The 27,938-nt window shown below is 38.3% G+C and overlaps 1 protein-coding gene and 1 long non-coding RNA gene across 2 annotated transcripts in view; one reads left to right on the top strand and one right to left on the bottom strand.

The window, feature by feature from the left end:
* Positions 1-1,182: 1,182 nt before the first annotated feature.
* On the bottom strand, positions 1,183-22,288 carry AZI2 (5-azacytidine induced 2). The gene is made up of 8 exons (XM_031590248.2): positions 22,093-22,288; positions 14,913-15,142; positions 14,021-14,146; positions 13,634-13,733; positions 12,762-12,913; positions 9,495-9,556; positions 6,135-6,250; positions 1,183-3,112 (listed from the first exon to the last, which is right to left on the bottom strand). The coding sequence occupies exons 2-8, from the start codon at positions 15,135-15,137 to the stop codon at positions 2,727-2,729; spliced, it is 1,167 nt and encodes a 388-aa protein (XP_031446108.1). The 5' UTR covers positions 15,138-15,142; positions 22,093-22,288; the 3' UTR covers positions 1,183-2,726.
* A 55-nt stretch (positions 22,289-22,343) lies between these two features.
* LOC149917445 (uncharacterized) overlaps positions 22,344-27,938 on the top strand; it is a 56,174-nt gene continuing 50,579 nt past the window's right edge. The window contains exons 1-2 of the long non-coding RNA XR_016467713.1: positions 22,344-24,218; positions 26,112-26,252. This is a non-coding gene — a long non-coding RNA (uncharacterized LOC149917445). The remainder of the gene's footprint in view (positions 24,219-26,111; positions 26,253-27,938) is intronic.

Here is a 27,938-nt window from a genome sequence, read left to right as displayed (position 1 = left end):
GCAACAAATACACACTTGCACACTAAACACCGGAACCCCTTTTCTACTGCTACTTCTGCATTTTATTTGCTGTCATTGTGATGAAAAGCTTTTACTTCTGAAAATGGAAAAAAGTACCTTAAGCCACCAGTGGCTTGGATTAAATGACAATCAAATTTTGACTCAAGATGGAAAAGTGCTTCAGACAAACAGGTGCTTCTCATGTGAGCTAGCTCCCATGTGACTTCAGATCTGGGGGCTTACTTTCAAATGTTAAAGTTTCACCACAGCAATGAGTGACCATGTTGGAAATACAGCCTAAAGTAAGCTCTGTAATCTCACCCTCCTCTTTCAGATGTCAGCACTTCTCAAGTTCCTCTCAGCAAACATCCCTTTCTTTCCTAGCCCCTTCTCCAGCAGGAGCTGGAAGCAAAGCCTGGTAATTCTTTCACATCACTCAGCAAAGCCTCATTTTTAAGTTGTGCTGCCACAGGATGCTGGGGCACCTTTTGACACAGCAGTGGAACCCCAATAATGTAATGCAGCTAAAAGTAATTAAGTCCTTCAGTTTCCAGCATCAGATAACACATCTCCCACAATGCAACAAAGTATTCAGTGGGCTGTTTTATTCCTGAATAGAAGAGAACCAATGTGAAATTAATTCCTTCACATTTGGAATGGCCTTTATATAAAATCAAGTGTTTGAAGCCAAGTAAAAAGTTTTTACACTGAACACTTTTTTACTAGAAAAGATTTGTAAGTTAAATCAATTTCAATCAAAAATAAATTTATTTCAAAATCTTACACAGAATTCCTTCATTGCAGAAATCAAAAAGTGCTCATGTTGATGGCTGCAGAATAATATGTCACTTAAAATCAAAAATCTCCATGAAGACAGGCTGGGGGAACCCCAAGAAACAAGCTACATTGGAAACAGACACTGCGTACTTTTTGCAGCCACATGAGAAATGCTTCCTGCTGCTTTGTTATTACACAGGTAGTTGGTTCTGTCAGATAAAGCCTAGTGACTTGGGTTTGTTTTATGCATATTGGCTTTTGTTCTATTACTTTCCAAGAGATTGTGCTCCCCTGAGTCAGATGTGTTCATTGGTCAGAATAAATTCCAGCATCTGATACCATTTCCATTAATCACAGACAAGCCACTATACGTGAGCAAGATAATAGAAAGATAAAAAACCAGTATCTGGTGAACGGGAAACATTATTTATGTATGCTGTTCACTAATACAGTAGAAGATATCTGAAAGGCATTCTTTCAACTTTAATAGACAAACTGAAACAGGAGAAGATGGGCATCATGTGAAGCATTTATTCCACAGGGAAGGAAGTGACTGGAACCACACAGATCCTGTAGCAATTGCCTAAGTAATACCTTTACAGCCTGTCATTACAATGGTTATTCCATAGTCATAGCTTCCTCATGCTTTTTCAGGCAATTTTAAGTAATTTGCTACTAAACACCTATGGAATTATTATTTTTTTTCAATCACACTGATCTTAAGTAGGACCTGTGAAGTTGAATACTGAAATCCCCACACAAATCTGTAAATAACATCTTTAGTACCACCTTCCCACTCATTATAGGTTAAAAGCTTCATAGATCTAAAATACAAAGCATTTTCCTGCAAAGTATTGAGCAGTCAAATCATTTACTAAACCTTGTTGTACTAAACTCAGATAGAGGAGCAAAAGTTTCTAAAAAACAAGGCATAAATAGTATTTGTCTAAAAACAGTTCTTAGCCTTAAGATGAAACCCCCAGAAGAGTACTAGGACATACAATCTACAGAGCAGACAGTCATGATCTAGTAACTTCAGTTCTCAATGGAGTACTAAGGATACCAAAACAATTATTCTATCAACACATAGTCCAATTAAATTAAGGCTTTATTTCTTTAATAAAAGAAAAATTAGTAGCTTTAACAACCACACAAATAAAAAGTCAAGGTTCTGGTGGTGTGCAAAGGAGGCACGGAAGGATAACTGCACCGTGAATAGGATGATTCTGTGGCAGGTAACACTGTGTGCAGAACTCAGGCAGTTTCCCACAGCCAGAATACGCAGGGGGAATGGAGCTGTTAGGAATCACTGCATTCAGCAGTGTTACTTACAATCCTTTTTAACTCATAATGCCCCAAACTTGTGACCTAAACAGGATAGCCTACAAGTGATTCTTCCCTTGCCACTATCTCACATAAATAAATTTTAACAAAAATCTCATCTTTTTGATGAAAATCACATAAAAAAGCATTTCTAAACCATAGGAGTAAGAAAGTTAGTTGAGAGAGGGAGATAATCCAGTCTTCATTTAGTATCTTAATCTGCAAAACAAACCTGACAAAAACAAGCTAAGAACTGTTACAAGTTGAACACCACCAAATATCTTCTTGAAAACATACAAATAGCAAACAAATACAGAATGAAATTTTTTTTTATTTCAAGAACTATTTGCTGTAATCTTTTGGAAACAGATGCCATTTGCAATAAAGACTGTCTAAGCCCCATGCTAGATTCATTCACATTATACCAGAGCTTTAACTTCAAGGAACTTGCTCCTGATTTACAGCAGAGGAAGACAGGGTTTTCTGTTTTAGAAACAGAATATTAAAAAAACAAAAACACAAAAAAAACCCCACTTCAACCAATTTAAATACCTCTTCAAAAGTTCAAGCAGTAAGGTGCCTATTCAGAATCATTCTAGAATGCCACAGTTCATTCTAAAAATTGCTTAGTTCTTGTGCAGACAATTTTGATTACACTGATCCAGGTAATCTGCTGGACAGTTTGACAAAATCTTATTTGTTTCCCAAAACACATTCTCATTAGGTTTTGGAGGACTTGGGAATACCCAGGAATTATCTTCCAGAGAGCTCTTTCCATAAGAATGGTGTTCCTGAAATGTTTTACCATCAACTGGAATGGGTCTCTCATCTGTCCATGCTTGTAGAATGACCCTTTCAGATGGAATTTCCACATTTCCTGGCAGAGGGGGTGGTGCAGCATTGCAGTGTACTTTATCACTTTGTGAGAGTTTTTTATACACCACCCCAGACATCAGGTTCTGCTTTGTAATATTCTCCAACTCAAGACACTGTACTGGTACAGAAGAGGCAGCTGAAAAAGATTTTAAAAGGTTTTTAAATTACACTGGATTACTTACTGCATTTTTCATATACTCTAAAACGTACAACAGTGTAGCAAGTATGTTAAAGCCCAGGTTGTCAACCTACAGATTTTCAAATCATCTTTTGATTTAGTAAATACTAATTAAATGTCACAAACTGAATATACTAACTTATTCAATCAGAGTTTGCAAGATGAACCAGAGATCCTCAAATCACAATGTCTAAATATACCCAACACCAACTCCCATTCCCCACTTCAACACCGGTGGACTGAATAATTTTTTTGACAAGACTGGAATAAATGCTGAAACAGAGGACTTCCATGCACTTGGAAAAATTTACCAGATTCAGAATATTGCTTACACAGGAGGACACTTCTTCCTACTTTACTGATTCTTTTAACAAGTCGTGTTCTCAGGCTGCCAAGAACCTGAATTCTCCCAGTCCATGAAGCAGAAGAAGGAAATGCATGTTCATAGGTTCCCTGTACTCCAGTATTGTCTGACTTTTGAAAGTAAAGCCACAGACTGCAACGCTCAGTCATCTGACATTCCAGTCAAGTTTTTAACTACATTAGAAAGGGAAAGATTTTGAAATAGGACAGCGTTTACCTGAAATGAAAGAGTTGTAACAATACACATCCGTCTATTCAGACAGATGAAAATGCTCAGGTCATGTTTTTGTAGTGCTACCTCAGTGGAGTAGATAATTGATTCCTATAGTTGAAGAAAATCACAGGTAGTTTTCCTGAATAGTTATGAATTTGGAGTACGAACTGTGATTTGTATTTTCAGTTCTTGAAAGAACGAAAATAAGAGCCACTATCTTGGTCAAAGTATGCAACTGCAACTTGTCACTAAAAATTAAAGGATGTTACTCAACTTGCAAATGTCAGCCAAAGGCACTTGCCAACAGTAGAGACACTGTATCTGAAAGAGATGGTGATAAATTGGATTTAGCCTCTTCATCCTGGCAGGTCTAAAAGGCCATTCAAATTTCGGTAACCTTTAGAAGCTTAAGGAGAATGGAATCTACTGTAGCACATTTCAAGTACTACTGCAGTACTTCATCAGTTGAAAAATGGTAGTAATCATTAATATTTATAGACAAAATAGGTTTTACTCTGTGGACCATCTATGTTAATTTTTCAGATACTTTGGCTGTTTGAAGTGGCACAGCCACATTCAAAATTCTGTAGCATTAGAGCATTACGCTATTCCATGAGTGCAATAGTTGCAAAAACTTACTTCTGATGATCCCTTAGATTAGGACAATTCAAAATTAAATATCTGCAGTGTTCAAATTAAAGAGTAGCCTCATAACCGGCAAAGAACAGAGATGAGAATCTTTGACAGGGAAGCAAAAACATGACCACAATTTTTTCCTACGCTGCAAGCAGATTACAGAGTGTACTGTAGCAGTGACCAACATACCAACTCACAGCTGGTACCTTTGAGAAGTTCTGTGAAGATCCCTCTACACTATCAATTTTTTGAGATACCTGAAACACTTCAATGGACACATTACTCAGCAGGGGAGAAACTTCAGGTTTTTTTAATCTTAAATCTGCTCATGTTATACCTTCTATCAGGTACTCTGCAAGCAGTGGGCAAAAATAAAGGCTGAGCTTTACATGCTTTGTAGAAAAGGCCTTCAAAAACATAACAAAAATCCATCAGCAGAAACACATTCACATTAGTTGATGTTAGCTCTTAATTATGTAGGGAGGCAATTAGAATCTGAATGTTAACATCAAAAACACAGCAATGAACTGTGTTCTGCACACTTAACACCTTCAAAGATGATGATCAGAAAAAATAAATAATATAAAGCTTCTCTCATCCCTAATATATATTCTAATAGCAGCAAGTGGTTTGTTTATGATAAAATACCTAGCACTACAAAGATGTTTTAAGCAAATTCTACCCCTGCTCAGCATAAGCCAATGTTTTTCTACAAATACCAGCATAGATGTATCTACATTACGTTTATGAGCAACGCATAAAAAAAAGTTTTCATTTCCACTAAAGCTGTCCACCTACTCTTACACACTTCTGAAAATGTTAACAATTTATCAGCCAAGTACCAGAGAATTATCATTAATCACTGTGGGCCACAGATAAGTCAGCCAGCCATTTACCTGGAGGTGAATCCTGTTTTTGGGTCATTGAGCCCAAAGCTCTTTAGAAACAGAAAAGGGACACTCAAGACTGTGACACAAGTACTGTAACCAAGTTCAGTTTCTCTGATCAGCATCTTCTGTATTCTGAACTCAGTAAATACCACAACTCAAGCAAGGGAGAAACACTGAGATAATCTCATAGACTGATAAGTCATGCCTCAATAAATAAGAACCTTCCTGTAAAGCATTTGGCTCAAGAGAAACATATACATGAAATAAAAAAACACCTGATAAACTGCTCACAGAAATTATTCTCCCCTAAACTGTTTGCAAGGTAGCAGCAGAAATAAGACAGTTTTGTATTATCAGTCAGAAAAAGTAACCTTGCACAGCAGTTTGCTAGGAAGTGCAACTTTTCAGAATGCTAACAAAATATACAAACATAATAGAATTTCAGTCTGTTGACATGTAATATGCTGCCAAACTAATACTATATCGGGAAAATGCTAAACTCGGAAAATAAGACAGCAGTTGAAATATATATATTTTTTAATCTGAAGTAGTTGTGGTAAAAGGTCAAATACAAGTAAACTTAACACCTCAGCCTTGTGCACACAAGCAACACTTGACTGAGAAAAAAGCCACAAGGGGAACAGAATACAGTACTGAAGGAAAAACACATCAGCAACACCTTTATGTGTGAAGTTGACCAGTATAAGACAGAAGCAAAAGCAGAAAATGGCTAGGCTGGAACCATAATATAGCCTAGCTTATCAACTTCAATTGATGAGATTCTGATAAGATATGATAGCTAGCTTCTTTTTAAAATGGTACAGCTTGGATCTACGATTTGTTTTTGTAAGGTCTGCTACTGCAAACACTGACTTGCCTTTCTTGGTCGCTGTTATGTTTGTTTTCAATTTTCGTAGAACCTCAGATTGCACTTCAGTCACTAGCTGCAAATTAGACATTTCTCTCTTCAGTTCCCAGTATGCTTGCTGCACACTTTCAAAACAAAAAGAAATTCAACATTAAACACTTGCCATCTCAGGAGCACCCCCATACTTACTAACATTTCCAAGGCTCACTGAACATTAGCTGTTAATTGGCTTTGCCTGACATATATTGCTTATTTTACTAGAGCACCGGAATTCAAAAGGAACCAAGCACTTCTGATGATTACCATGAAGTGAACAAACTTTGTATATTATAACCTTTATAAATACATACATTAAATGATATATACATTACCTATTAAATGAACACAATTGCAAAAGTAGACTATTAACTCTGAATGACTTTTGACAAATGACCTTACATACCATCATAGGTTGTGATCCTGGCCAAGTTAAACATTCAATCAAAAATGGATATTGGGGTTTTTACACCATTCATTTCTGTATAATGATTTCAGACTCAATAACAGAGATACAGAGAGTGCACACACACACAGATCAAACTAAAATAATTCAGCAGCGTTTTTGATTCAAGTCACCTAATTTATATTAATATACTGCTTTATCAGAAAGGATAAAAATTAGAGACTCATATCTATTATCTATAGGAAACAATAGGAAATATTTAGTAACAATAGCATTGTTCCAATGCTGACATTTAAAATAATTAGCTAGTAAGAAAGTGAAGATGAACAGATGAACAGAAATCCACAAAATCCATCATTATACTTTAAGTTTAACGAAACCTCAGGCCTTTAACTGCAGAATCCTTTTGGCACTGAATGTTTAATAAAAAAAAAAAAAATCACATTTTAAAAAGCCTCAAAAATAAGAACAAACATCAGTTATATCAAAACTGTCCAATGCTTAACTATATTTGTACATAAAACTGGTAAGTATAGAACAGCACATCTGGAAGGAATTTTCAATGTAAGTTCAGCTCCTTAAAGGATCTTGCAAAGGGATGACCTAGAACCTCACTGCAAAGATTGATAAAAAAGGACTTCCAGGCGTTTGGATGTTTACCCTGTACTGCCTTCAAACACATAATATAAACTTTGACTATTATAATTTCTCTTCCTGTATGTGCTTGTGTGTTCTGTCCACTCTACACTTTAAGGGAAAGCAAGAACTTCTATCCACAAACTTTTTTTGTTCTTGCTCTTCTTTTAATACAAAGCTGGATTTTTTAAAACACAGCTGAATTTAATCACAATGATCTTCTCTTCCCTTCTTTTTTCATTATTCTTATTACTAGAGTAAAAGCAAAAGAATGTATGAATTGTGCACCTCTCAGAAACATATTTCCAATATTTTGCCAACAGTCCCCAGCCTGAAACTCATAAGAATTAATCACCTTAAAAAATTAAAAGATATTATATATAGTGGTTCTAAAATCTTAACTCGATGTACAGTAAACTAGGTTTGCAAACTGAAAATTTAAAGATGTATTAGATGGCTGCTGACAAATATGAAATAACCACTTTCCACAAAGTTAACAAACTGCAAAAACTTCTATCCCTCAAACATTGTGATTGCTTGCTGAAACATATGTTTCACATAGGAGTTTTTTCAGGGTTTTCTCTTTTCTTTTTTCTTTACCCCGCAGATTTTCAGATGGACTTACGTATTCCAAAAGCACTACATGCTCATTGTGTATATCACATTACAATAAACACTATGCTGTACATATGTGAATTCTGACAGCTGCCACCTGAATGTGATTTCTTGAAATAAATTTTCTTTGTAGGAACAAAGAGAGAACCTTTTTACCTTGAACTAACACCTTTTTAGACATGTAAGACTATGAAGCTCCACAGAAACCACAAGAGAAAGTGAGAGTGCAAATGGCATAGTGTGTAGTGTTATCATAATTTCACCAGAGAACATATGAAAGTAGTATCTACAGAACACTACAGTGTTCTTTCTCAGAGACTGATTTCCTCTCTCATCTCTTCAGTAGCCCAATAAGCAAGATGATATTCTTCTAAACAGTCTGACATTAGGAGGGAATACTCTACCCTCTTGTGGAAAACTGGGGAAGTACATGAATAGTTGTAACTGGGTATAAGAGATGGATGTAGTATGTCATTTATATTTGAGGCAGAATATCTTGAAACTTCCAGGCAGTCATGAACTGTTTGTTTGCATATAGAGTTAAAAGGTATTACCATGTCCAGTTCTGGACTCCTCGGTTCCAGGGAACTTCCAGAGAGTGCAAAGGAGGACCACAAAAATGGTGTGAGGCCTGAAGCATGTACCTTATTAGGAATGGCTGAGACATGGGACTGTTGAGACTGGTGAAGACTGAGGTGGCATCTTATCAATGCTTATAAATATCTAAAAGGGCAGAAGACAAGAGGTCGGGGCCAGGCTCTTTTCAGTTGAACAAGGGCCCAGCAGAACAAGAGCCAATGGAACATAGTAAGTTCCATACAAACAAGGAAAAACTTGCTTACTGTGATGCTGACAGAGCAGTGGAACAGGCTGCCCTGAGAGGACGTGGAATCTCTTTCTGTGGAGATATTCAAAACCCAGCTAGGTGCTTTCCTGTGTAATCTACTCTAGGGAACCTGTTTTAGCAACAGGAGTTGGACTGGATGATCTCCAGGTCTCTTTCAATCTCTAAGATTCAGATTCTGTGGTCTATGTACTTTCCAACATGGCACACATACTGAACAGAGGACACTATCATAAGCACAAGTTTTCCTTATTTAAATGGCTGTAAAATAAGAACAATGCTTTCTCTTACATTAGTAATTACCAGGAAAATTACCTGGCATTTCTTTTTATGTAGCTCACATAATGGCACCTCAGTTAAAAAAAACCCTTTAACACTGCTCCTAATAGAAATGTATATTCCAGTACTTAGCAAGAAATATGAAGCCACCACACAAGCAAACACAGAAACTTCCTCATACGGAGAATGAAGAAATTCTTGAAAAATGAAGTGAGACTTGGAACATAATCTACCAACTCCTCGGCAGAACAAATTATTAAACAGTTAAGTTTTAAATCCGAGAGAGTTTTATTTTCTTGAAGAGAAATTTTCATTTCACAAGAGTCTGAAGATGTAAATATTTTCATCATTATGGACTTCATAGACAACATTCTTCTTCACAGAGAGTGAGGGGAAAAAAGACAATGGTTTTTCTAAATGAGTATTGCCTGGACTTTAAATTAGATTATATTGTTTGAATTAACACATTTGAAGAGGCTGTAAAAATATCTACTCATTTAACTGTCTCTTGGTAAACTAAGTATAAAACATGAAAGCCACTTGATTTTCATACCTCTGAACAGCTTGCCTTTGAAGAAGGTCTCCATTTAATAGATTTTCATCTTGGTCCTGGTCCTGCATAACAGAATGAAGAAAGCAAAGAAAATTAACTGATGAGCTCAAATCTATTGGAAAACACTGCAATAAACCTACAAGTTAACTAATATTAAACATCACAAGTAGTTTTCATTTGTGTTGGCTACAGCAATTGTCAAAGTGAGCATAAAGAGTTTTACTAAGAATTTCCACTTAAAATGCCTAAACAATCTACTTACGTAAAAGCATTCCTCATTCAAGACCGCATGAACTCATTAATAAAACAGCATGGGTAATATTACAACACACTGATTCTGTATGACTAGACAAAGTGCTTCAAATCAGCCACCACTATATTTTAAGTATTTACTCTTACAGGTGAGTCCTTGGAATTTGTCTTTTTCTTTGATGAGAAAGATTTGACAAAAAACTTCTGACTTCCAAAAAGTCTGCTGTCTAGGTATGAGTTAGTCTTCTTTCCTTGTGTCAGTATAAAAAGACCTTTAAATCAGAGCAAACTCTTTCAGTGTAGATTCAGTTCCACACATTTTTATCATAAAGCACAATTTGAAGACTGCTTGAAATTGTAACACAAATTCACGGTCCTGATCTCTAGGTGTCACTGACTGAGCAAGGGGGGCTGGACCAGATGATCTCCAGAGGTCCTGTCCAACCTCCATCACTTCTTGTGACCTGTGATACAAGCAGCCTCATGGAAGTTAAGAGGAATGTTTAACAAATCAAACACGTCTTGCTTCAGCAGTTATGCTCCTATTAGACTCTCACCTGAGGTTAGTTCTCACTCATACCCTTTTATTCACATTCCCTTTCTACCATTCCTTCTAGCCAAAGCTGTAACGAATCTGGCACCAGTTACTGTGGTTTTATGACGATCCATTAAAGCTTCAAGAAACTTGTCAATATAATGTATAACACATTGCATCAACTACAATGCAAAACTTGAACAAGAATATTTACATAGAAAAAATATAGGAAGTATATCTACTTTGAAAAGAAAGCATCTGAAAATGTTAATGAATTTAAACACTAAAAAGGAAAGTAGCACCTCATTTTGAAAAAAATGCTGACCTGTCATTACCATTATATTTCTGTATTTCCCCCTGAGAATTTTCCCCCTCTTTGCTTCTGAAGACTTTCCTACTGCTCATTAGAGATTCAATTTCGTTGTTCAAAAACTCAGTTGCACTATATTACCCTACGTTTGAAAATGTTTTTGGTTTCTATATTAAGTAGTTAAAAGGATCAAGTAGAAATGATATTAAAAGAGAGAGTTTTTTCCTTCTGTTTATTCTCTAAAACAAAAGCTGCTGGCATAAGCATTATTTTGGAGTTCTGTCTAGTATTCCTCACAAATGCTATTTTACTCTGTTGACTCCAGGAACATTAATGCTTGCACTGAAATCTACAATCTTCATTTCTGTAAAACTACCTGAGGACATTAAAACTGCACAGAAATTTAAGTAAACCTTCCAAGCTTACAAGTTACTAAAAATATCTAAAATAATGCCAGATTTAGCTAAAAACTACCAATAGCAATGAAGATTAACAAAACACCTTGCATATCTTCCAAGTAATGTTTTACCTCCACCTAGTGGAACAAAGACTAAAACTGAGACAACTGATGTATGTACATGTCTGTGTAAGCTGCTGACAGCAGCAGATCTTTAGAGATTTGTCCTGATGAGAATCCAATGCTCCAACTGTATGTGCTTTGAGGGCAGCAAAGGAGAAGTACATTACTTGAAACTAACTATGTCTAGTCTCTGAATACCCAGAAGAAGCTGGGGTGCATCTTCTTAGTTCCATCAAAAAGGAATGTAACTCCCACACTCCAGGCTGCTCCATAATGCAAGGCACAGTAGGCAGTGATGATTAGGAGATTTGCTTCAGAAGTAGATTTTTGTAGTAATGTACATGTGCCCATAAGAAAAAGAGCTAAAGAAACATTTCCAGATTAAAACAAATCCTATTAGAAAGCAGGATAATGACCATGCAAGGATTCCACTTCTAAGTCTCATGTACCATGAACATGACTCAAAAATGCCACGTGAAACAAAATTTCATAATCATTTATGATCATGGAAAGCACCACATTTAACTCCTTTAAACCTATTGTATAATTTCATTGTGACTGCAGAGACACAGAGACTGCCACTATAAAACGTAAAGTATTAAGTATGCACCAGTTTGTGTCTTTTGAACTATTTTCTTTACTGTATTTTATTACTGTCAGAGTAACACAGTGTTTCTTTTTTGAGATCCTAACCACATCTACATTATATAGTGATCTCCTCACAACAGCCACCTGCCCATAAAACAGGGGAGAAGAGCATCAAAGAGGCAATAGCAAAATTCTGAAAACCTGTATTTTGTTTCAAGTCCTGATGGAAAATGTACTGGTTAAAAAATTTTATTTTTGCCATTTTCTCCAAACAATCCTTCTTCCACAACCATTCCCTCCTCTCCCTCTGTGTAGGTCCTTTTTACTGTCCATAAGATGAACAGAAGTGAACAAGAGAGGGAAAGAGCAGACACTGATACTTACCTTTAACTGTATTTGCCTTTTCTGTCTCAGATCTTCCTTTAATTTTCTTACGCAAACTATCAACTCCACCACATTAGTTCCTGCTTTATCATCTTAAATTCATCATCCTATCTTAGGCTTAACAAATCTTTGCCTCCATGTCTGAATGAGTGGTTAGGTGTAAGACAAAGCAACTGAACAGTCTTACTGGTTCCCTCACTTTTCAGCTACTTGCACAACCAGTTCCATGCTCTTCTAGTACTTCAGATTTTCAAGTTCTTTCAATTCTTAATTTTCTTCAGGCACTATGACAGTCTCTCCTAGCCTCAGACATTCAGATCCTATTTGACCTCTATTTCACCTGTTTCCTATGGACAACTCAAGGTAAGACCTCCAGCTACCAAATCCAGTTCTCACCTGTAACCTCATTCAGGGCAATCAGCTTACAGTGTCAGCTTTGTCCCCTGTAACTGTGAAAGACTGGGCTCAATTACCCTTGAAGATATGCCAGACCTAAAAGATTATTCAGCAAGCTGAGACTTCCTCATGCAGACAGAGCCTTAAATTATTTCATGTGCTAGGGATGAGATTCTTTGCATCTATTTATTTACCCTTTATTTTGCTTGAAAAGGGTATTCAAAGTAATACTGTAATGAAATTAAAACTATTCATACAAAAAATACTTAAAAATCAAAGTACCTTCTGTTTATATTTCTGCAATTCCTTTCTGAGACTATTGCACTCTTGCTTGAGGTTCTCTAGATCCTGTTCCAGACTGTGCACTTTCAGGTCACTGTTCAGCTTCTCTATTTCCCAGCTGGTCTGAGTACAACAATTCAGACTTTTCATAACTGGAAAAAAAGACAACTAGATGTTAGTCCCAGCTCAAGAACTCCCATAAACGTATGGTTTCGCCTCAACCAGTCCATACCCTGTGTGACAGCCTAATCCGGGCAAATATAAAAATCAGTTAATGACAAAAATACATGGTATATACCAATTTACACTCTTCTTCTAATGCTTTGAAAACATGAGCCTCTTCTCCTCCTGTTTATACTGTTGCACAATTTACCCATGTTTTTCCATGTTTGCATCTCAGGAAATTCCAAACAGAAAAAAACAAAAAATGCAATCAAAAGAAAAGTGTAGAAGTTAAATAGGTCTTTATTAGACAGAAATAAAATCAGGTAGTTACTATTAAGAAGCAACCTAGGATGGTCCTAGCATCTCACCAGTCTTAGATTGCTAGTTAGAGAAGACAGAACAACAGAAAGAAAACCTCCAGTGTTCAACTGCATAAAATCGTGCAATAGAAATAGCACATCACATGCTTGGAAAGTAATACAATTTAAGCAGTGTAATACTGGCCAAAATAGCCTCAGGTCTTTACCATGAAGCTCCTTGTCTCTCGATAATTTAACATGCATGTCATCATTTACAAGACAACACAAACTCAAAATACAGTATTTCACCTTCTTTACCTAACCACTGCAGAGAATTAAAATTCTTGATGCCCTTAGTTTGTAATATAACCACTAAAAAGCGTATACCAAGACAGAGTATCTGAGTACCTTGCTGTGTTTCCACTTCAGTTTTTAGTTGTAAGAGCTCTACTTCTTTGGACTGCAACTGTTCATTCAAGTTTTTCAAGGATTCTGCAGTTTCTTTCATCTATTTTCAGAGAAGGAAACAAAATTTTCTTCTATCACATCTGACAATTCAACTTTTTTTTCCTAAATACCGAATAAATATTGCTTTGATTTTTTTTAGTCTAGCCCTGTATGAAAATGAAGATACTTAACGTATTATTTCTCCAACATATAGCATCACCAAGTGTACACCTGAAAGAGTGATAAAACAACTACCTCAGATAATCAGCAGATAAAAATTCATTCACAGATAACATCTACAAACTATATTGTATTTGCCTGTTTAGATCCTTAGTTAGAAAGGCATACCATTTTATCCAGTTTGCTTTTCAGATTATCTCTGTCAATGCAGGCCTCTCGGTAGGCTTGGTATGCCTTATTGACTTGTTCACGTCCAACTGAACTGCATTCCTCCTCCAAACGGGAGCCAAGCAGCTGCAAGTTTGAGATGAGAAATAAGATTTAATTATTATACATAAAAAAGAAAATCCAGTAATTGCATTTTTTTTAAGATTAGAAATTACTGGAATAAATTGATATGGATGATTTTTTATTTATTTTTCTAACATGAAAGCACACCAAAAGCCATCTATGAACTCTGGTATCTCAAGTCATACATAGTGCCTGCTAACTCACTGCTACATACTGAAAACAATCCACAAGTCACGATTACTGACACTGACAATTCCTTAACCATATTTTTTCCAAGTTCAAATCACACCTGCTTGTGTAGAAGGCTCTTGTTTTGACTATCACACTATCATTTTAATTGTTTCTCCTGCACATACTTTTAAAAGTATTAAGGCATTTGAAAGCATTTAGTATAACTGCCACAGATGTTCATGATGGATTTATAAATATTTCCTTAAAAATTAAGAGCTTTATAAGACAAATACAAAACCAAAGCAACCTTGAGTATCTCCTCTTCTAGGTCTTAATTTAAAGAATGAATGAGAAACCAAATCATAAGAATAGTGCATCTCTGCCCCTCACTTTTATATTGGCCCTCAAAGTATGCGTACTACTCATTTTGCCCTTCACATTTCTCTGCCCCCTGAAAAAGTATTTCCAAATATAGGCATTCATATAGAATATGTACCTTACCAAACTTCGAGTTTCTGTACACTTTGAAATTTGAAACTCAGAACGGGTAACAGCCCATTTGTTTCTCGATAAAGACAGTAATTGCCTTTTTTCTTACCTTCTCTTCTAAAATTCTCACTCTTTTCTTTAGAAAGGAATTCTCCTTCTCTGTCTCCTTTAGCCGCTTCTTGATATCTTCGTATGCAGTGACAAGTGCAAAGTGTGAAGCAACAGACTCATCTCCACTGTAAGCTGAAACAGGAATCTCCCCATCTCTCTTATGACTGTTGTCTGCTTTTTCATGGTTCAAAATACAGATGTCATCCTCCACCAACTCCTCCATGACACCTGTTTAAAAAGACAGATGTGAGTAAAATTTTCACAAAGACAAATTCATCTTGAATCTCACCTTAATCCTACAGAAAATCTTGAGACCCATTTTATATCTTAAAATAATTTTAGAAAAAAATCTTTCACTCTTACATTATACAAATATTTTGAGCATTCATCAGATTTACGAGCTCCTCATTTTTATTAATGTAACATCATCCAATAAGCTTTGTTAACAAATACATGTACATCAAAGCAATGTCTAACTAGAGTTTTTGCAAGACAGTACTGAACTATAGTATAAGGTTACAATTGTAGGAAATCAATTATGCTTCTTGGGAACCAAAAGGAAGGTATCAAATTTGATCTGTTCTTGAAAGCAAGTATTTTACATTTCCCAAGTTTTAAAATACAACTTTAATATGTGAATTAAAGCATACTTAGTGGCATGATTTATCTCAACATGTGTGTAAAAAAAAACAACCTGGCAATCAGACCATCGCTAGCCCAACCCACCTGGATGACAAATTGTAAATAATCATTACACTGAGCTTTCGTTACAACACAAACTATGCTACCTTAGACTCCAGGCTCTAAGGCAGAAGTCCCAACAGCATTTCCCTTAATGGTATTCATTATCATAAACAAGTTCAAGGCCACTCAATACACTCATTACTGATTTAGTTACCAAGATTCCTTGCCTTTACGTGCCATATTAATGAACACTGTACAGTATTTGAGCACATTTCCCCCAACCCTTAAGAAAATTAAAGATGTTAACAGTATCAAAAGTAACTTCCTACGCTCTCCCAAACAAATCCTTTGGTTCCTGATTAGATAGCAAGCTAACATAAATGATGGAATGAAAGAAATGAACATAATGAAACCAGCTGGTTAATTCTAAAAGAGCAAGCCTTCCAAGTAAGTCAAACTCAGCATATACACATATTTTATAAATCCAGGCATGACTTTAAGCAACGCCCAGCAGAAGAACTAGTTACACTGATCTTCACTTAAGAGATCTCATTTAGCTTACAGTATTGCTGAACTCTAGACTTCTGATATTCCTCTCTAAATCGGCACTGGAAGCAATTCACAGTACAGATAATCAACCCCCACAACATTCAAAGGGGTTTAAAACACATGCTTTTCTACATCAGTGCATAAGTTTAACATTTCAGAAAGAGCTGGTACAGACATTTTTGACTGTTCTTATGGCATGCTAAGAGAAAACAAAGCCTCCACCATACATAAGTTCTCCTGTGAGACTGGGAAAGACAATTTCTTCCATCCTCTTAAAGAAGAGATCAGACAACACGTAAATTTTGGATGCACGAAGTTGAATATTCCGAAGGAACAGTGGGATTTTTAGACAATTAACTTCAATGGTTATTGAAGTTATCAATTCACACTTCTCTGGAATGGAAGCTCAACAGCTGCAGTCAAGAATGGAAACTCACCAGATATCCGCACTGTATGTACCTCAACAGAAACAATGAAAAGTGAAAGTATCCATAATATCCACACTTCATATTTTACTGCTACAGTAACAAAAAAGTGCAGTTGTTCCAGCTTTACAAGGCATACAATGAAATCAGCACTGCAGTCATGCCAACAACGTGAAGACGCGCACACAGAAGTTGCAGTAGAAATTTATAACAGCACTGCCAAACATATCTAAATAAATTATCAAAACCTAATAATAAACTAAGAAAAGTGCATTTCTGAAAAAACAAAAACCTCACACAAAACAAATCTCAAAGTTATTTCTCCTGTGCCTGCTAAGCTTGTATTCAAAGGACAACAAGATACAAGCTCATACAAGAATAAACCTGGCTATTAAACAGTAAGATGAGTAGTTCTGTGAAGGTCACTGTGAAACTTTTCACACAACTTTGCTGTGCTGTCAGGGAAAGAAGAAAACTGGAGAAAAAGTTCTTAGTGTTTAATCAATGGAGAGCAATGCTTAAAAACAAAACTTAATACAAATGGGATTATATCTGTAGGAAATTCCTCGCCTTAGCCTTTCATTCTGTTGTTTAAATATAGGAATCAAAATTTGTTTTCCCTACTATTATACTAAATTATTTACAAAATATGAACTGCAGGAGGGTAACAGAAGAGCCTCCTGATACACTACACATAATTAGGTTATTCCACAAGTGAGGGCTCCCTGAATCTGGCAGGGTAGAGCAGCTTGCTGAGTGGCAGCACAGACCTCTGCCTTCTATTCTGTTTGGTTTCTCCAGCCCAAAGCTACACGTGTATGCACTGCTGCAAATGCCACAAAGCTGTCACCAAAAAAGCACTTGAGTGAATTTGGAGCTGTCTGGAATTCCAGTGCATGAGATAACCTGCACTATGGTAAACAGTAAACACAGGAGATTTTCCATTAAAATATTTAAAGTAATATGCAATATCAAGCTATTAACGTTTATGATTAGAATTGATGTCCATCTCAGCCTATTTTTAAAGGAACTTTACAATCCCAATTACAGCTTTAGGATTTAACATGTTAAGTATTTTGAGAATAAGAACCTTTCCTGAATTTCAGGATGCAAAGGCTCTAATAGCAAGCAGAGCACTGCATGGACTCTGTAGTTCGAAACCCCAACCTCATACTTGGAACTGGAGGAGAGACAGTAAAAGCAGAATTACATGAAATTCTTCCTAGTTTCAAACAGATTCCCATTTTGTGCTTTGAAGGACAACAGAGTGGTTTCCAAGCTATCTCCAAGTGTCAAAGTAAAGAAAATAAAAAGATGGTATTTTCCTGATTTCTTTTCCTAGGCCACTGGGAGTCTGAACCGATCTACTCTGTTTACCTCTCAGACTTGAGGAGTTTGGCTTCACAATGGCATTAGGAACAGCCTCCAGACTTTGTACTGTATAGTCCATACTGTACGGTACAGACTTTGTACTGGTTTACTCTGCCTCATATAGAAGGCTGTGTTTGTGCACACAGGCATAAAAATAAAACATTGAATTCAACAGATGTATTTGATCCACAGAAACCCTGAATGAGTGTGTTGCAGCCCCCACCTTAATTTGAGGAAGGTTAGTAATGTTTTTCCTTTTGAAAGGATTTCCAGCAAAAGAACTGCAGAATTCCTGCAGTTAGCACCAAAACTCCACACAGCATGTGATACGCTTCAACATGCGAGACTTCCATTCCCCTGAGCATAGAATCATAGAACACTCTGAGCTGGAAGGGGACGCATGGGGATCATCAAGTCCAACTTCTGGCTCCACAAGGGATCACCCGAAGTGATCAACATTCTGCAGGAAAATGGCATGTAAGGACAAAATGAAATGTTTTAACCATCTTCTGAAGTTTTGTTTGCAGAAGAAAACCCTATGAAACTACTTCCAAGGCTTCCTGAAACAGCAGTTGTCAAGACTGGACATTCACAATCTAGTAACAGTCTACTAATGCTCACGTATCATAACAGGGAAGGAAGACAAAATACTGAAGGCTCAATAATGAAAATTAACAAATATGAATTTGATCTTGCAGAATGCAAACTATGAAAATACATTAAGTATAGATCAGAATAAAAACACCAAAAATAAGAAGTGTAAGGACAACCACATTAAATAGGGCTAAAATAAATGGAAATATAAGTATGGAGTATTCACAGTACTAATTAAGTGGATTAGTTTTCTCCCCATAACAGAGGAGGAAATGAATGCAGTTTAAATCACAGAATGGCTTGGGTCAGAATAGACCTTAAATTTTACTCAGTTCCAACTCCTTTCCATAGGCAGAGTTGCCAACCCATCAGATCAGGCACCCATCATTTCACATCTGAGAGCTCAAGTTCTCTGCAATTCCAGTCCTGAACAGTGTGCTCTACAGAAACAGGGTTTTTTTCTTTAAACAGACACTTGCTCCAATTTTAAAACAAAACCTTCGCAAACACACATTCCAGTAGGTGCTAGCATTGGCCACTGCTTATCATCCCATATGGACAAAGTCCACAGCCCTCCCTGAGAATTCATGCTGACAAGGACTCAGCTCTGCAGTTTTAGCACACACAATGCTCTTCACAACCACGTCAGCTAAGTGAGACCTTCCAATTACTTTCACTTTGCTGCCTTCAGGAAATGCAGTTATTGTCTGTACACTCTCAAACCAGATCACTGTAGTTCACCTGTCATGAAATCTGCCTGAGCATACACCCAGATTTCTTCAGGAACAATAGGAAATTTTTTCAAATCTCAAGCTTTCCACAATAAACAGTCATCTATTCTCACAAGAGCAAGAGAAATAACAAAAAGCCTATTTTATAACAACAGCACTCCATAATTTTTACTTTCTCTGAATCTTAGAATCCATAGAGTTGGAAGGGACCTCAGAAGGCCATCTAGCCCAACTCCCCTGCAGTGAACAAGGACATGCACAGCTTCATCAGGTTGCCCAGGTCCTGATCCAACCTCACCTTGAAAGTCTCCACGAATAGGGCATCAACCACATCACTGGGCAACCTTTTTCAGTGTCTCATCACTCTCACTGAAAAAAGATTTTTCCTTATATCTAACCTAAATCTACCTTCTTTGAGCTTGAAGCCACTTCTCTTGTTCCATCACCACAGATTCTGCTAAAGAGTCAGTCCCTTCTTTCTTACAGCTCCCCTTTAGACTCTGCAAGGCCACTCTCAGGTCACCTCACAGCCTTCTCTTCTCCAGACTGAACAGCCCCAGCTCTCTCAGCCTGTCCTCGTAGGGGAGGTGTTCCATCCTGTGGATCACTTCTGTGGCCCTACTCTGGGCGCACTCCAACACGTCCCCACCTCTCCTGTACTGAAGACTCCACACCTGGATGCAATATAGTTTTCATCTGGCATTATCTTCACTGCTAATTTACAAATGCTATGCACCCTCACTATAATGTATTCAGTTTACCTCTTCATGAGCACTGTCCCTCCCCATTTTCCCTGTCAACTATCAAAAAAGGAAAAGAAAATGGAGTCGTATTCTAATATTGTCCTCTGACATTTGAGGCCATTCCATCATATAATCCTGTCTATTAAACAATCAGATTAATCTTGAAATTCATCAGGAGCAACAGTGCCAGAGGAATACCAGAAAGGGCAATATGTGTTTTGGCTATTGAACTTTTCTAGCATCAAACATAGTATATTCAAAGTTTACTGAGAGAATTATGTGTTCTCACACTAACATTATCTATTATTTTAATAGACATTTTTTGGTGTTCCCCCCTTTCCATTTAAAAGTGTTTATAGAGAACAAACACACCAACATTTTGGTAAACTAAGAAGGTTGCTTTTTTTTTTTTTGGTTGTTGTTTGGTCGATTTGCTTTCGCTTTCCAAAAATGTTATCATTTGTAAAACATGCAGTAAGCACTAGCACCCAATCATAAGTTTCTTCCTGCTCAATTGAACTGTCAGATAAATTCATACTCGGTAAGTTCACACATTCAGATATAAGATATTGTGAAAGGCTTGTGTAACTGCATTAACTAAAGCAGGAACACCCTACCTGTTGCAGCAATAAAAAGAGAGCTCAACTGAATTGCACTGACAGCCCCTGGTCATCCTGTAATTCACTAACATTTTCAGGTTTACATTTCATCACCTTGAACAACCGTGATCATTTGAATGCAGTTTGCTAACAGGAAGTTGTAAGTGGATGACTTTCAACATTCAAGTACTTATACTTTCCAAACATCATTTTTTCCTCCATGAATGTGTTGTCAAATCTTATGATCATCTACCATGTTCTATAGTAAGAATGCCATGCAACTATTAATGGCCTAGCACTGCCTTCAGATGATGGAAGCAGTCATCCCACTCTGCTCTGTGCAGCCTCATCTGGTCATCACAATATATGAAAGACAAAACTATTGGACATCATCTCAGGAGCTATAAGTAGTACCAGTTCTGATTTCTGTGAAAAAAATTGTAGCATACACATACCAATAACTGGTATTGCTAGCAGTAGTAGCACACCAGTATCCAGGAAATTAAATGTTTCTCTTAGTCCACAGAAACCTCTGTCTCAGAGGAGCAGCTGACCTCCAAAGCCCAGAGAAGACTACTATAACAATGTTCTGTCCTCTCTCCGCCTTTTCCAGAGTTGGCTCCCTGTATGCTGATGTCATTGCACACACACACACACACAGTGTGAGACAGAAAAGGAAACAAAAGTATTCTCCAAGAAATGCCAAAGCTCTGCTCACTGGACAGCTTTCAGCCCGACCTGCTCACCACACCCACAAGTTACTGGAATCACAGAAAAGAATGGCTTGTGCTGGAAGGGACCTCAAGGACCTCAAAGATCCAAGCCCCTGCCCCAGGCAGCGCTGCTGAGCTCTACATCAAGCACTTGGTCATGGCCCCTTCAGGCCTGGTGTGGAAAAGTGACTTGTTTAAGGAGATTAATTTCCCTGCCAGGTGAAGCATGAGGAATTTAAGCTGTAATTTCTCCACAGTTGACAATGTTACGTGCTGCTACACCAGTACTCATTTCTACTTCTTCCGGCTCAACACAACCCACAAAGCCTGCATTCCCATCTGCTCCTGCATTTTGCCACGTTTCTGTTTTCACATCTCGCACCAGGAATCAGTTTGCTCATCTCCTGTGCTCCCTGTTCACCAGCAAAGCCACAGAACAGCCGGGATGGAAGGGACCTTAGAGCCGATCCAGCCCCAACCCCCATCCCGTGTGCAGGGACGTCCCATCAGACGATGCTGCCCAGGGCCCCACACAACCACCGTCACAACAACCCAGCCGGCTTTACAGGCAGCTGTCTGACAAGCTTTAACTCCCACCCGAGGCCGACTCCCACCTCCTTGTGGCTCCGGGCAGCCCGGTCTGGCGGTTGGCGACCCTGCACACAGCAGGGGGGGTTGAAACTAGATGATCGTTGTTGTCCTTTTCAGCCCAGGCCATTCTACGATTCTATGATCCCCCCCCGAGGAGCCTTTCGTCCCCAGCACCAACCTCTCTGGGCCCTGCTCGAGCCAGCCAGGCGGTCAGCAGCGGCCGCTCAGCTCGGCGTAGGGGCAGCGCCGGCCGTCGCGCTCTCCGCTCGGGCTCCCTCGTGCTCCCATCGCTTCCGCTCGCCGGTCCGACCCGGTCGCGCTGCCGGCCTCCGCCGCCGCGGGGAAGTCCCGGAACGCGACCGGGAAGTCAACACACGCGTCACGTGACGCGGGAGCCGGACCCGGAAGGAGACGGGCTGGAGGCGTGCGGGAGGACTGCGAAGCACAGCACGCAGCTGGGGCGCGGAGCACGCCGGGAAGGCCGCCGCCGGACCGCCGGTGCGGTGCCTCGGGTGGTTTGGTTTCCCATGGTTGATAGCAGGGCGGCGGGAACGTTGGCGTGAAAGAAATGAACGTGATGGAGCTAGCTGGTGCTGAAGGGAAAAGTGACTTCGACACAGAGCTCAGCTGATCAGCAGAGCTTTGCAAAACACACGCAGACCGCTGTGGGAAAAAAGCCACACCCACAACTACTGCCTCTGTGGTGTATTTGCTCCTTAAATGACTAGGTGTCCTTATTAGACTAGGATATTTGCTAGTATTCTTCTTAGTATGCTTAGCAACACTAAGAAGCAAAGCAATCAGCAGTCTGGGAACTCTGTGAGTCAAATTTATCCCCCTGTTCCTAAAAAGGTACACAGACCACAGCTTTATGAAAAGCTCTGTAGTGCAGATAAAGATGAATAATGGTGCTGTTATCACATTTGATTCGCTCCAAACCAGTTAGACAGTGTGATAAAAGCTGTGACAGCCTGTTTATGTTAAGTAGACAGCAATGGAGTCACAACAGTAAGAAGTCTAAATACACACCAAAATGGAAATCCTTTTGATAGCTATTTTCAGAAAGCAAACAAATGCCTCATCTAGAACAGTGTGACCTACTCACCTGTAGTAATCCCAGTGACTCATTTAAAATCAACCAATTTAGAAGAGGCTGTAGGACCCTCAGAACTGGCTGACACAGAACCAACTTAGAATCAATCTCATGACATATTTAGAACAGTCCAACATAGAACCAACCAACCAACTCATTTAGAACTAACCAATATAGAACTCTCCCAGGGACGGACTTGGAACCATCTGTTGGAGGTATTTTGAACTGACCAATCTAGAACTGAATGATTGACTGATTTAGAACTGTCTGATTTAAAATCATCCAATCCACTCAGAACTGACATCCTGATCTAGAAGCAACTGACTGACTCACTTAGAGCTGCCGAGCTCATACAGAACCTTCCATTCAATTCACTAAGAGCTGCTGGACAACCATCAGTCCAGTTTAAAACTGTATCCAACACCATCCATTTAACTTGTAACAGACCATCTCACCTTGACCCCACTGTCTGACAGACTGCAATGGACCACTCAACCACTTCAGATCCAACTAATTAACTCAGAACCAACTGACTGACAGGAATCTATCCAACAGACTTTGAGTGGGCTCACTTAGACTAACTGACCCATAGAATCCTCTTACTCATACAGAAGTCCTATAAACTCCCTAAATGCTGTCTGACACAGTCATCCATCTGATTCAGAGCGATCTAACTGACAGACTTAAAACCAGCTGACTGACTCAGAACCCACACAGAACCATCATACTTTCTCAGGTCTTGCTGCAAGAGGACTTCATTGTTATCACTGAAATGAAACAACCTAGAACACAGCTGAGAACCATCTTGATAGAAGGGGTATTCAAAGATTATCTAGTCCGAAGTCGTGGTCCCTTCAATGCTAACCAAAAGTTAAAGCAGTTTGAGCCTCTGTTGGCACAGCTTTGTGCCCTTCCCCTATTCTATGTTCCTAGGGAGAGGATCCCAATACCTCCCTCTCCACATCCCCTCCTCATGGAGTTGCAGAGAACAATGAGGTCATCTTCTGTTCCAGAATGGGTAACCTGAGTGGGTAACTTGAGTGTCCTCAGCCTCACCACATGGGACATGCCTTCCAGTCCTGTTGCCAGCTTGCCACCTCTGGATACAATCAAGGACCTTAATATCCTGTGCAAGAACTGCACAGTGTTTAAGATGAGGCCAAATCAGTGCGAAATAGGGAGAATCACTTCTTTTGACTGCGTCAAGACTAGTAAATTCTCAAACAGATAGAATTATTTTTTTTCATGAGAAAGCACTAATCAACAGTAACATACAATTGTTTACCATAAACTATGTTAAACTAAATCATGACAGATTTTCTTTAGGAAAAAAATAAATAGAAGATTAAGAAATGTTAAGGACATAGAAGACAACTAAACTGCAACACTGATGCATTAGAAATGTTTGCTTGGAACAGCTTATTCCCTGAACCCTATTAAATTCCCTTGACTATTCCTACTAATGTAGGATTTAAATAACATACAATTAGAGTGCTGCAGAATGTTTTTCTTTATAATTATAATAAAATAAGCTTGCTATAAAAATCAGCACGCTCATAAAAACATTTAGATTCACTTTTGCTAATGTAAAAGCTGCTTTAAGCTTTGCATCTATTGATTCAGTTTAGCTTAGCGTCCAAAATAAATCTTATTCTTCATTCAGTGCAAATCCTTGCAAATGCAAAAATAAGCTTCAGCTCTTCTCAGATGCTTCCCTACACTTGACATCATAAAGAAGTAGCATAAGGATCATAAAACACAAAGGCAAAGCCTTAGCAGGCTTTCTGTTGTCTTTGCAATCCTTCTGTACCATCACAGTAGGACAGAAGGGTGTATTACAATACGCAGAAGAAAGAATGTTAATATATGAAATTAAATCCTTGCTATGTGTTTCTCATAACTGTTGCTGAAGTATCTGTAGCTTTTAAATACAAAGGGCATTTGCTGAGTTTTACTTACGGGTTTACTCTTCTGCATTAAGTATAATAAACTCCCTTACAAGAGTCACTCATTTCTTTTTCAAGATAAATTTCTGGAACTGAAGACTGAACAGTTTCCAACAATATGGCATGGTTTTTACTGAAACAGCTATCGCAGTGAAGCTATTTCTACAATATTTTCATTAACTCATCAAATGTTGTCAGCCTACTCAACTTCATTTGCTAGGAGTTCCTGTTTTAAGTCCGTCAAAGAGAAATAGCTTATACACAGACCTGTGCAAAACATCAGGCCATGCCATTAATTCTTCAGGCGCTGCAGAATTAGAAAAGTTGTTCTGCCTGTAAAGCATGTTTTACACAGAGGGAGGTGGTAAGGTAACTACAGCCATGAGGTGTGCTAAGCAAAATTAGGGTTTCAGCACTGTGAATTTGTTTTAAGTCAGAAGTTGGCTTCAGGGGTAAAAATAAAGGCAGAAAGAAACTAAACCCTCCCCCTCAACACCTGATTTCCTCAGCTCATTCTTTACAGATCTGTGAGGAAACCAAGGCCTTTAACAGGTGTGAGAGGTAAGTCCAAGCAGCAGAGCATATAGGCAGTTAAATCCTCATGTTTTTGCTGACTGAGGCAGTGGGAGCTTGTTAGCAATATTTTGAGAAGTGTATCAAAGGGAAGATTTAATGTTAGAACATAAGTTATTAGGGAAATAATTTAGAATGTCTATACTTCGATACTTTACCAGATTTGTTGTTAAATATTATAATTAAGAAGTGTGGCTAGATGATTTTATGGCTACAAAAAAACTTGTGTAAAAGCTAAGAATAAAAAAGCCCATTTTGTTTTCCGGTTGTAGGTGATAACACTTCCCACTGTTAATTCCACTGTGTTTTTAATCCCTAAAGGAAAGAAAAGCCCTAAAAGTGCAGTAGTACAAGGGGGTGAACTCAAGTGATGCTTTTAAGAAAACAAGCTACAGGTGAAAAATACTTCACAGATACTTTTGAAAAAAAAACCAAAACAAAAATCCTGCTTTTGAGCCTTACAGTCTGCATTAATCATTTTAATTCCAGAGTAGCAAGAGAAGAACTAGGAGGTTGAAGAAAATATTTGAAAAAAAGTGTAATTAATTTCTGAACTGATTACAGAGTCTTGTTTCTATCTAACAGCTGTTGCCCTACTACCATTGAAGAAAGTGGCTCAAAGCTAAAAGTTACTAAGCTCAGGACTGGCAACAGAACAGCCCCTTAAGCAGAGAACAGGCTATTCAGCAACTAAGCGAAGAAAACAACCCACCCTACCCCCCTCAGGTACTAGTAGCCATCTCCAGTGCCTTTTATGCTTGGGTGCTGTTTTATTTGAGGTGATCGTGCCGTGTTAATACTGCAGGTACTGCATATGCTGTTGTAGTTCTAGCAATTTACCTTAGTGCAGAGTGCCCTGAGTTAGGCATGGGGCTGTGTTCACAGTTCTTGGGTCTTTTCTTTCATCCTAACTGTAGCAAGCTAGTAAGAGTTGTAGTTCCACATAAAAATGTAGTGTTTGGGAGTTTGTTTGTTTTTTTAAACCTTATCGTCTGTCTTCCTAAGAAGCCCTGCTATGAGTTTACTAGCCCTGGCAATAAGCTACTCAGAGTCTGTAGGCTGAGAAGAGTTTTTTTAATTGAAGTAGATACGTGTAGCTTACTCCTAGCACTGCTGCATTGGAAGCTGTATTAGTTCAACTGTTGAATCCTTGTAAGAAAAAATTGTTTTAGTGGATGTAGAATTAACTTAAGTTAGGAAAGCATCTGAATTATAGCTTTTATTGTCATTAATAAATTAAGGGATTTCTTTTTTCTGCTATTGTTGAAAAGTTGATAGCAAACCTTTGATTGGATTTAACTGAGATAAGCATATTTTGTGCTCATAATATCTACATGTGTTAAAATGCTAAATTGTTCTATACATTAAGAGTATTTAATTTTTATTTGTATTTACATATTTTTTGTAGATGTTTTTACTTCACACTGTCCTTACTTGGGAGTTAAAACCAACAACTGCCCTCAATTTGCATGCAGGGACATTTACTAACCTTTCTTTCTATGAAGCTAAAATACTGACATCCATCACGTATGTTCTAAGCATCAAAAATCTAGAAAGAACTGACTATTTAAAGCTTCATACAATTTTACAGCTGACTTCAGAAGATTTCTGGAAGTCACTTTTTCCATTTGTTTAGCGTTGCTAGGAGGCAAATATGCATTTGAATGAAAAGAGGTAGGAAGTGGTCTTGTCCAGAACTAATTTGGTGGTAAACACTGCTTTAGAATGCAAATTTTCTTGAAGGAAACACTGATCATACAGACAACTTCTCTTCTAAATATGGTAATTAGAAACTGTTTTCCCCCAGTCCCATAGCTGCCCCTTTTTTGTGAGTCTGTACAGTGGCCTTAGCAGCTGCGCTAGGTGAGGTATAAAGGAGCGCCAGTAACCCAGTATACCTAGAAACTCTTGCAGCTGCTTCGATGTTGTAGGGACTGGGAACACCTGAACCTTATCTATGACAGCACTGGGTAGTACTTTGGTCTTTCCTGACCAAACCACTCCCAGGAATTTTACAGACAGGTCCAGACCTTGCACCTTTTGGGGATTTATAGCCCATCTCCTCTGTTGTAAATAGGCGGTTAATGAATCTGCTCCCTGCCCTACTGCCTCCAGTGAGTCGGATGTCAGCAGGAGATCATCAATATAATGATACAGGTTAACATCATCAGGTTTTTTCCAATCAGCCAGGTCACGCGCCACTAGATTGGGACAGTATGTTGGTGAATGCACGTACCCCTGTGGCAGGACCTGAAAGGTCCACTGCATGCCTCCCCATGTAAATGCAGACTGATCTTGCTATTCCTCAGCAATTGGGATACTGAAGAATGCATTTGCTAAATCTAGGATACAATGATAGGTTTTTATCTCCCTACTTAATGTGACCATTAGGGAGGCAATACTGGGTACGCC

The sequence above is a fragment of the Phasianus colchicus genome, chromosome 6 (genome assembly GCF_987193195.1).
Source record: "Phasianus colchicus chromosome 6, bPhaCol1.hap1.1, whole genome shotgun sequence".
NCBI classification, from domain to species: Eukaryota; Metazoa; Chordata; class Aves; order Galliformes; family Phasianidae; genus Phasianus; species Phasianus colchicus.
This window is presented reverse-complemented; position numbering and strand designations above follow the sequence as displayed.